The following is a 10,964-nucleotide window of genomic DNA, read 5'->3' as shown; positions in this document are numbered from 1 at the left end:
ACAATTAATATATATATAAAGATGGTGGGCATCGAATCAAAGTCTCTTTCTGGCCCTTCCTAGGCTTTCAATGTGAAGAAACCTTAAAGCTAGACAGCTTGCATGCATTGTTGCTAAAGATAAAAACAATTTTTTTTTTTTTTATATTGTAATTTTCAAAAGGAATTTTTGTTTGTATATTGTCAAAAGGGTATGAATACTAATCAATTAAGTAGTGTATAAACTTGGGGTAAGTAATATATTCTAATCTTTATGTATAGTATAGGATCGGTCTTATTCTTTTGGTTCGAAAACTAGCAAAGTTATCCCTTCTCCGTTTTATGATTATCATATGAATTTGTTATTTTTTAGACTAAAAGTGAGATGATGTCATTGATTTTGAAATTTCAATTTTCTTGCAGCTAAATCAAGAGAGTGAGGTTTGTTCTTGATTTTTAAATGGGATTTAGAATTTAATTTAGTCTATATTGAAATTAAAGACTTTTCATTAAATATAATGATTTTAGACTTAGTTTGGACCTTAATGTAGTCAAAGGCCGGACTGCGAATTGATAAGTTTGCATGATAAGATAGACAAGTGATATCAATATAAGATAATTAAAATTTTATGACAAATTTATTAAATATATTTATTAGATAATGTTGAATAATAAATATTTCTAATCACCAATACCAGAGGTCAAATAATATATTTTGAAATCAAGATTCGAGTCTTTTTATCCTCGATATTTATTTATGTTAATCTCAGTATGACGGTCAAATTAATTAGTCCAGTCAAAGTTTTAGGACTAGCCATCCAAATTCAAATAGTCCTTTTAGGGAGGGGATTTATGCGTATCACATGAAAATTCAAAAAGGAAGTGTGAAATTATGAGTTTTTGAAATGAGGGGACGATAGAATGTGAGAATACAATTTCCTTATATTACAAATTAATAATATAATTTCATTAAATTTGGTATTGTTGCTAGTAGATTATAGAGATCTTTGTGGGTTCATGAGAATGGAAGCTTCCTAATATTATAAAGAGAGAAGAAACTTTTGCCCTAATAAAATAAACCCTAGAGCTGTCCTACCAACCAATGCATGCATGAAACCAAACTATTCAAAAAGAAACCTTGACTGTTCCTTCCACTTCTCTTTTCTTCTTGTTGATTCCAGGTTGATAACAACTAAATCATTAAAAAAATGTGTTTTTTGCTTAATTAATCTTTACGTGAATGATACGCGAATATCAGAGAATAATTTTCTTTTGTAAAATTTTTATGAACCTTATTGACGTTTAAGATTACTTATAGTTTAATAACTAAATCATCGAGAAAAACGTGTTCTTTATCAACTTTTCAACATCAAAATTAATCATTTGTAATGTATCTAGTATATAGTAAAAGATATATGCCAAAGTTAGGATTAAATTTAATCGAATATTCAAAGAAAAGGCAAAAAGAGAGAGACACAATTAGGTTAGGTTAGGTTAATGACCTAGTAGTTTTTTTAACTTAAAATTTTCTTTTACATTCCTTAAGGGTTGTAAATTTTATCTATGAAATGGTGTTAAGAGATGTAGAGTTGGTATTAATATGATTGCCTTTTTAACTTCTTTCATATCATTGTCGGATTAGTAAAGATAAACCATTCATGTTTATATAAAAAGTTAAATTATAACATCTCAATCCATCGAAAATGAATATAAATAAAGTAAATAAGTAGGGATACTTTGAAAAGAATAGTTACATAAACAAATTTTACTAACTTATTCATACAAAGTTACATGATAGTATATGATTGTTTACATTTTTTCTTATTTAAAATCACTCAATCACATGCAGTCCCGTCAGTTTTTATTGATAAATAATAAAATTTATTTGTACATATAGTGTACTCTTTTGAATAACAAAAAAGAGTGATAGGACATATACAAATGAATTTTATCGACAACATATCCAGACCAACCAACATGACATTATATGATATGATAATTTCAAAATAAAAAATAAATAAATAATCACATCCTGCTACATCCACTGTATATAAATAAGTTAATAGTTGATGATTTCTTCCTTTGAAGAAAGTATAAAAACAAGGACCCAAAATTTGGGGGTTCCACCCTTAACCAATGCTTTTTGGTTCAATTAAGCACAGCCATGTGTTTTTGTTACCAAGTTCTACCATCATTGTCATTGTTATTGTCCTTTCAATCTAAACCTTACACATGTTTCAATCATAGTGGTTCTCTCCAGATTCGGTCTCACGATATTTTTTCAAAATTGGCCTAACTCTCTAACTATAAATACACTTGTCCCTCCCATGCATTCAAAATAACAAGAACTAAGCAAAGTAAGCTTTGTTACTTGTTTCTCAAGGTGTTCTTGTCTGAAGAGGACCAAAGAGAGAGGCATATTAAGCATTTAGATTGTGATAATGGGAGGCAACAAGCAAAAGAAAGGCTTCTCTGTATTCAACATGCTCAAATTCAGGAAGTCTAAACCATCTCGTGATGAGTATGCACGGGAGGAGAACACAGGAAGTGGAAGAAGGGTGTGGCCTAGTGATGAAGACAAAGGTTCTTGGGTCGCTGAGCCTGGTATTGACAGGAAAGCTCAAGATTTTATCGCAAAGTTCCACGCAATCCGCTACTCCGAATCTGAACTCCATGCTGTTTATCAACCTGGAGTTGCAACAGGGAAAGCTTGAACATCATATCATGAATAGCTAGTTTCATTTACTTATCAAGTTCTTGTATGTCTTTGTTTTTTATTTCTTAACTCTTGTAATCATGTTCATAGCCTGTGAATCGCAATAATGAATGCCAGAAAAAAATATTTCTTCCCACCTCTCTTCTTAATCTTTTTCTGTACAAATTGAATGGTCAAGCTACTTGAAATTACAAGCAATTGATGCACAATACTAAAGCTGAATGAATGAATTTGAACCCTTTTTATTGCAAGCATATCTTTTCAATCTCATCATTTCTTCTCTTCAAAGTTACTGTAAATTTCAAAGAATGATCCATGGTTGGCACCGCAGTATATTTCCAAGTATAAGCTGCAATGGTATAGTTGAATGAATTTGAGCCAGTGTTATTGCAAGCATATAGTTTTTTGATCCACGGTTTGGTTGCAGTATGTTTCCAAGTAAAAGCAGCAATGGTTTTGATATTTTATAGCTGTTGAGAGAGTTCATTGTTCCTCGAAACTCATGAGATTCTAGTTAAAAGCATAGCAAGTGCTTCTTGTACATTAAGAGAGATTGTTCTTCTTCCTTAACAAATATTATTTGTACTTGGTGCATATTTTGATATTCTCAACCTTTTCAGCCTTCTGTCCCTAAATTAATTAGCGTAGTTGCTACTTCAAATGATGAAAATCTGGTGTCCCTCTAGATGTTTTAAAAACGCAATTGGTTGAAATGGAATTTGAAGTGTTTTCAGGAACAGAAATGAAAATATGTTATGCATTAAAATTGTCCCAGGCAGATGCTCCCAGGAGGCAATGCCTATTGAAAAGGGATGGTGAGGGTTGTTTCAAAACGCCTGACTATGAATTATCCTTCATGTTCAAATCACATAATTGAGATATGAATTTGACATCAAGTTGCAGTTAGGTTACATCAGAATTATATTTACTGGACTTCCATCGATTGGTCATCCACTCAGGAATCGTATAATAATTGTCACTATTCTCTGCATCTTTTGATTACCAGCTCTTTACTCTCTAATATTTACTTAAGTTCTGTTGCAGTAGCTTAGTAATATCAAGAATGCAGAAGGTCTGATTTTTCTGACACCCCATATGATAAGTTTTAGTCTGTTTTCCGGATTCTAGATTCTAACATTTTGTTTTTCTTTCTATGGATGGCTGAAGCTCTTTTAAACATCCATTTTAAAAAAGATATTACAAAAGTGAAATTTATGCCAGGCTAGAAGTAAGTATTGGCATGGGGAAGTTGTTCACCTTTATGTATAGCTGGATTAAAGGATGACCATCTATGTTTATGCTTTTCTGAAAATCACTTTTCAGCTTCTATTTAGAAGAGCTCTATTTTGTGATGCCTTCATTATTCTACAGATGATTTTGAGCCCTCCAAAGTTTTTTCTTTTCTACTCCACTATAAGGGTTCTATAGCTATAAGCACTTTCCTTTTTTCCCTCTATCTAGCCAGTCTTTACTTCCTACATAAATATATGATTTTTTCTGCTTTTAGATTAATCTTTTTTAAGAGAATTCTTTACAATATTTTCAAGAATATTTAACAAGGTTCAGATATTTTGCTTCTGTGCATATAAATTAAAATGTCCCATCACAAACTCCATTTTTAAGCAACAAAAGTGCTTAATTTTCTGTAGACAAAGTGTCCTTTTATTAGAAAAAAATTTACCAGATTCTCACAGTTAGATGAGCACTAGGAAATATCTATGGACAACTATAACTTCTAAAAATCAATGGCTCTTAATTAAATTAATTGTAATATTTAATACTCTTCATTAGTACACTACTTCAAAACTACATGCGCAGGCAACTCTTTGCATCCGTCACCCATGTAGCAGTTGCAAGTTGCAAGTTTCAACACACTTTTTATAGTGGAAAACACAATGGTTTTGCCAGAATCATGTTAACATTTTTGGCAGATTGCGCAAGCAAGTGCATGTATGTTTCTGTGTTAATTACTACTCTTGTCACACTCAATTACAGAAGTGGAAAATTCGCAATTTATGAAAGTGAACTTGGAAAAATTATGAATTTTGCAACTTGCAAAATTGATGCAAAGTTAATAGATTCTTTGGTAGGAAAATTCTGATTCAATTTGCTTGCAATATGGAACCTCCTCCAGTCAAAGATGAACTTTAAAAAACATTTAGAATTTCAATACTCTATGGTAAGTAAGAATTATAGTTATGATAATAATGTATGATGTACTTTGATCACTAGAAATTAATAGTTCTTCAAGTTTAAAGGAAGGTTCTGTCTGAAAAATATTGGGTTGAAGGTCAAGATCAACAGCCACCAGAAGATTTCTATAGTTAAAGTAATGGGGGGAAGGAATCTTGTTGACGGGTACAGTGAAAAATGTTGAAATGTGAATTCAAGCCCACCAAATGAGGCTTATAAACTTTAGAATAGACTTCTGAAAAAATCATCTGCCACATTGGACTCCATTTTCTTAACTTGAATCTGCAGAATCCCAGAATCGATTCCTTTATGGGTTCTATTTCCAGGTAGTTTCTTTGTTACCTTTCCTTGAAAGGCAAGAAACTTGCAGGCCAAAGAAAAATAAGTATATTTAGAACAAAGTATTCCTGGAAAAAAAATAGCTGCCTCTCATGTTACAGTAAAAAAAGGTTCTCCGAGAAAAGAATGGTGACTAGGATTGCTATTCTATGACTACACATGCATAGCAAGTTTCGGATGCCTCAGAATTTCAATTAATTAAACCGATTTCTTACTAAGGTACCGTATAAATCAACATTTATATTAACAGACATATCTTCAAGATTTCCAAGAAAACATCACATGGTTATTCCTATATTTTTTAATTCACAACTTCTGTAAATTCTGTCAAATGAACTTCTTCAATTTGGTGATTCTTCTGCAGCCAGTTGGATCTTTCAGTAAAATGTTAAATATTGCTGTAATCTGTTCTGTAATATTTATTGCAGTTTTTTTACTCATTATGCAACTTATATCCAAACTTAGTAATTCACAGGGGCATTACCTGTCACAATTATTGTGTGACATGTATGCAATGTTACCAATTCAATAATAGACGGCAAATGTAGCACTGTGGTTCTTATCAAAACCTGCATAAACTTTGATTCCATTGTTACATGTTCAATGTGGCAAAACTGTCACTCAGGTTCAATAGGGCATTGAACAAGATGATTTAGGATTATTATTGCACTGCAGACAAGTTCCTTTCTATTACACAACACTGAGATCAAGTTATGTGTTTGAACAGTTATCAACAACGTATTTTATCTGACATAGTCTGCACGGCAAAATTGTCAATTGAGTTCCAGAGGGCATTGAACATGATGTTTTGGGATCATTATTGCACTGCATACAAGTTCCTTTCTATTTAAAACAATAAGTTGAAGTTTTGTGTTTGGATCGTCATCAACAAAAATTTTGATCTGATGTAGATTGGATTCAATCAGAAAAACAGCAAATCTTTATCTGTGATTCAACTAACATTATTTTCAATAACAAAATCTGTGTACATAGAAATATTCAAGTTCATAAGCTTCCAGTGGACTAGAAGCAATACGATGAGAACAACAAGATCTAAAAACAAGCAACAAAATAAATCCCTCAAGACAAACTCATGTCAATCAAACAATATTTTTTTCTTAAGGGAAATAGGCATTAGACCAAAGAGAATTGTGGTTGGCATCCCCAAATGGCAAGATTATATCCTCCCCACCAAATCCCATCTGCTCAGGTGGGTTCATCAGGTCAATAAACCACTGCTGCCTCTGGATTGCATCTCCATTCATCTCAAAATCAGCCCTCACTGCCTGCTGAGAGCTCTCACCAACAGTCAAAGGCTTTGGCGCCACAGGCTGAGGTTGCACTGCCATCCTGTTCAAGGTGTCCACCCTGGTATGAATGTCCTTCAAGTGTTGGTCAATCAAGTATCCAATATCATTCAAGTCTAGAATGTTCAAACCATGGAGGCTCCTCCCTGTGAGGCTTTGGAACATGATCTCAGTCATCTCCCTTTCACGGTTATCTTTCCGCTGCTTCTTCAGTTGTTCATTCCCTTTTCCAATCCTTTGCCTGAGAAAGCTATCCTGATTCACCATCTTCTTGCTCTGCTCCATCTCAGGCATCTTCTTGAACTGAGACAAAACTCTTTGGACTCCCATAGGAGATGGCCAGATCTCAGCGTGAGACTCATAGGGACTATAAATGATAGCACAAGCATCAATACCACAAAGAGTACTAAGTTCACTTACCTTCTTCATCAGACCCTTCTTTCTTTTCTTGAAGGTTGCTTTTCTTGCAGAATCATTGCTGATAAATGCAAGTTTCACCTTCTTTCTAGTCATCACTCCACACCAAACGGAGAAAACAAGATGAAATATAGAAGCTTTGGAATTCTCTCTTGCAATATTTCAATAGTTTATACTAACTATATATAGATGTGAAGGGATACTAAAATAAAAAAATATCTAGATTATGGAATATAGGGGCACCCTTCTAGAATAATTAGAAAAAAAATAGTGGGGTGCCCAAATCCTTATAATTAAAATACCAGATATGATAAAATCTGACTATTGATGTCAAGGTAGTAATATAATTGGGAGGAATTAATTTGGTTGTTCAGTGAGGGTTCATTCTTTAGTTTCTTACAAATGAGACAACTTATTATAGAATGGTTTTTACTGTTTTTGGAGACAATGGAAATTTCTACATTCAATTCTATTAATGGAGACAGAAACAAACTTCCATATAACATATATACAGAAATCTTGTCAATAATGGAGTGTAATGTGTCATGTCCATATACATATGAGAATGATGAAAAGAAGGTTTTCTTATTTCTACAGCAATGTACTATATAATGTCAGGCTTACTTTCCATCTTTATCTAATTTTGTTTAAGACATTTTAGTTCTATCTAGTTTCAGTGTTGCCCGTATAGCACTTGATATCATGACTATTTTTGTGCTATTTTTATATTAAAAATATAAAAGATTATCCGAACATTTCGAAAAATTTTCTTATAGAAAGTATTTTAAGATCTAAATGAAATTAATGTAACATTGATAATCATCTTATTGTATTTATTTTTACGATATGGGGACGTTTGAAATAATTTTCCAAAAATGATGACATTTATGATATAAATTGATCAATGATTTTATTTTTAAAACAATAAATAAAGCAAAAAGAATTCATATTTCTATAAAGAGATCATCATTTCAAGAGCCTATCTCAATAAAACAAAAGGAAACAAAATTAGTTGATAAATAGTTTCAATATAGATATTTTATCTTTCTTTCAACTAAAATATGGAAATTTATAATATTATAAATTAGCACTGAAAGAAGAAAGTTGATACTGTATAATATATGATGATACTGAATTCTAATATAATCTCATACAGACCATGAATTATAGATGAAGTTCAGATTTCAGAGACATCACTTTCATGGAATTATGAGATGAAAGCTGAAGCTTTCTTGTCAAAACCTGCCTCAGTAAGCACAAGAACTAGAAATAGCCTGTGAAAATAAACACAAAATTACACCAAACATATTAAAATATATTATCTTAAAACAGTAAACTAGCGACATAAACTACTTCCATATCCACAAAGTGTTTGTAGAAATAAGCGCCACATCAAAATGAAAATTAAAGATCAATATAGGAGTTCAGGAGTATTACAGCATCAACTCAATCTGATGTCCATCATGTTCAACTTCTATCCCAGAAGGGATTTGATTATCCAGAATATGACTGATGAAAAGAAAAAAACAATATGTAAAGAATGACCATCCATGATAATAATAAAAAAATGTGAAAATATTGTTGAAGTAAATTCATACCATGGTGTTGAAGCCAAAACCAATTTTGAGTATACGTTACAGCCTCCAGTATGTCTGGCTGAAGTCTACTATGATGTGGACTTAAAAGTCCATTGCCATTACTTAAAGGAGACTGAGATGCGGCTTTGAGGATATGGAATAGCCAACATGTCTCTAGCAATCAGAGACGACAGAGGATATGTATACAGGCGTGCCTTCCACCAAGTCAAAATATCGAAGTCCTCAGTATCATCTAAAGGATTATCTAAGTAACTATCCAACTCTAACTTCAGTTGCCTCTCATGATTATATTTATCCACCAAAAACAAGGCATATTCTTCCTAAAATTTTGCAACATTTACAGTAATGGAATGAACACATCTTTTAAATTAGTCTGCTCCAAATTTAGTCTTCTGTTGAAAATCAGAATAAAAGTTGTGTAACCTTGATCCTTATGAATCATCTGTATAAATTTTAGATAACATAAACTCAATAAACCGCATTTCAAACCTAGGATCTAACATAATAGTCATGGTTATAACTCCATAAACAACTTCCCAGTACGTTTCAAACTTGTCATTGTTTTGGTAGCCCTACATTTTATATCATCATAAGAAAATTTGAGCCACTTATTCATCAACAATATAATACAAAAAATCATTAGTAAAAACAAGTCAGATGTCATATGTTTGGTCTCTGAAAACATGTATATCAAATCATTAAACACTTCCAAAGTTCGCAAATTGCTTTTGCCATCTTCCACTTTGACTTCCTAGGTAAACATTCATATTGTTCATCTCACATTTTTAGTACATAAAAAACATCTTAATATTCAAAAGCAATACTAAGCATCAAATATGCTATACTCCATCTACTTCTACAATCAATCATTAATTTCTTACTATATGCAAAGTTCAAGTGATGTGCAATGCTCTCAAAATTTTCAATCTTGTTTGGTGTTGATCTCAAAATGGTAGTACTGCCCCAACTCTTCTCAACATCTTGCTCATTCACATCCATCCCATCCTTCATTATCAAATCTAATATTTGAGCACAACACTGTATATGAAAGAATTTTCCACCCATGACATTCAAATCAACAATAAATTTACAACATTGGCATCATGGCATCTTTGATGGAACAACTATCAATAGTTAAAAAAGACAATTTTCGATATAAACCAAAAGTTGAACAAAGTCATTGCAAACCATTTCAGACTTCAAGACAATACCTCATGATTTGACTTTGTAACGCCCATGAGCCTCAACGAAATGCGCTGTAACAGGCATATATCTACTCTTTCATTATGATGAGTAACAAAATCCATACTGATAGCAATCATACTCTCATTGTAACCCATAATCTTTATCGTTTTAGTTCTCTCAACACAATACAATTTGAAGATTTCTTTTTAAGCTAGTCTAGCTTCTCAAAGGATAAATCAATGGTTAACCAATATTTCATCAAATCTCTAAACCCCTATTTCTAAAACAATGTTCTACTAGATAGGTAAAGTACAAAACTTACAAATCAACACAAAGCTACAATAGGTAACTAACCAAATGTGTAGAAAACCTGACGGTGGCAGTGGGTTTCGGTGGCGACGGCGGCAGGAGGTTGAGTTTGTTGTCATGCCCTTTTGGAGGCTTCTGAGATCTGAGTTTTCAGAAATCAAAGTTGGGATACATTAGTTTTGTTGTTAATTTCAAAAAATAAGGAAAATCCCCGTACTAGATTTTGAGTTTCATGGCGTTTATGGACCTTTTTTATGTGTAAGGTTTCCATCTTTAAGCGATTTCTTTTTGATACAGTGAGTTAATTCTACCGGAGAGATGAGGGGCCGGGAGAATCAGAATTTTGAATTCAGGGGCACTTTGCAAATTTAAAAACCTGAGGGCTCAAAAAAAAATTATATGCCTTTAGTTTGGTAAGTTAAAACCATATAGCCCATATAATCTAGACCAAAGCACTGTTCCCACCCAAGGAATAGTGGAATCTCACATTACACCTTTTAGTTTTCAAAAATCTAAATACCAACTTATAAAGTAATTTCTATTAAAAATTTTAATTAAAGTTAAGGATAAAATCATTATTTAATTAAAAAAATTTTTAAAGGTAAACTTGTATCACATTTTTCTCTCTCAATTTGAAAATCTTATAATTCCCCTCAAATTTTCTTTTAAAGTTAAAAAATGATAATTTTTCTTCTATGGTTTTTTTTTTCTTTTCTTCGACTACAATCTATTATCTCTAACCACCGTCATCTTCTCTCCCACATTATCTCTCCCTCCCAACCTCTCTCAAATCACTGATCGATAAAAATTGTTTGGATAGCAACTTGTCTAAACAAAAATCATTTGAATTTTTAGAAAATTTACATCAATCAGTGATTAGAGAAAGGTCAAGAGGAAGACGACCAATAGTCAAAGATGGTGG

General features: G+C 32.2%; 2 protein-coding genes and 1 long non-coding RNA gene across 6 annotated transcripts; 1 reads left to right on the top strand and 2 right to left on the bottom strand.

The window, feature by feature from the left end:
- Positions 1 to 2,315: 2,315 nt before the first annotated feature.
- Positions 2,316 to 2,830, top strand: LOC123205211. Its single transcript, XM_044622140.1, has one exon. The coding sequence runs from the start codon at positions 2,420 to 2,422 to the stop codon at positions 2,690 to 2,692; it is 273 nt and encodes a 90-aa protein (XP_044478075.1). The 5' UTR covers positions 2,316 to 2,419; the 3' UTR covers positions 2,693 to 2,830.
- Positions 2,831 to 6,143: 3,313 nt separating this feature from the next.
- LOC123205151 (agamous-like MADS-box protein AGL80) lies at positions 6,144 to 7,661 on the bottom strand. The gene has a single exon (XM_044622028.1). It carries the CDS (start codon positions 7,044 to 7,046, stop codon positions 6,345 to 6,347), a length of 702 nt encoding a protein of 233 aa, XP_044477963.1. The 5' UTR covers positions 7,047 to 7,661; the 3' UTR covers positions 6,144 to 6,344.
- A 453-nt stretch (positions 7,662 to 8,114) lies between these two features.
- On the bottom strand, positions 8,115 to 10,358 carry LOC123205153. 4 transcript variants are annotated; one of them, XR_006499800.1, is made up of 4 exons: positions 10,290 to 10,358; positions 10,088 to 10,184; positions 8,549 to 9,804; positions 8,115 to 8,459 (listed from the first exon to the last, which is right to left on the bottom strand). It is a non-coding gene; the product is annotated as an uncharacterized LOC123205153 (long non-coding RNA). The 4 variants fall into 4 exon arrangements; XR_006499799.1 differs by lacking the exon at positions 10,290 to 10,358 and having other exon boundaries at positions 8,549 to 9,821; positions 10,088 to 10,283; XR_006499798.1 differs by lacking the exon at positions 10,290 to 10,358 and having other exon boundaries at positions 10,088 to 10,283.
- Between the last annotated feature and the right edge of the window lie 606 nt (positions 10,359 to 10,964).

The sequence above is a fragment of the Mangifera indica genome, unplaced genomic scaffold (assembly GCF_011075055.1).
Source record: "Mangifera indica cultivar Alphonso unplaced genomic scaffold, CATAS_Mindica_2.1 Un_0002, whole genome shotgun sequence".
NCBI lineage: Eukaryota > Viridiplantae > Streptophyta > Magnoliopsida > Sapindales > Anacardiaceae > Mangifera > Mangifera indica.
Note: the sequence above shows the minus strand (reverse complement) of the source record. Positions and strands in the feature narration are given on the sequence as shown.

Coding starts and splice junctions, on each gene's coding strand:
- LOC123205151 (XM_044622028.1), bottom strand. CDS start 7,046: ATGACTAGAAAGAAGGTGAAACTTGCATTTATCAGCAATGATTCTGCA.
- LOC123205211 (XM_044622140.1), top strand. CDS start 2,420: ATGGGAGGCAACAAGCAAAAGAAAGGCTTCTCTGTATTCAACATGCTC.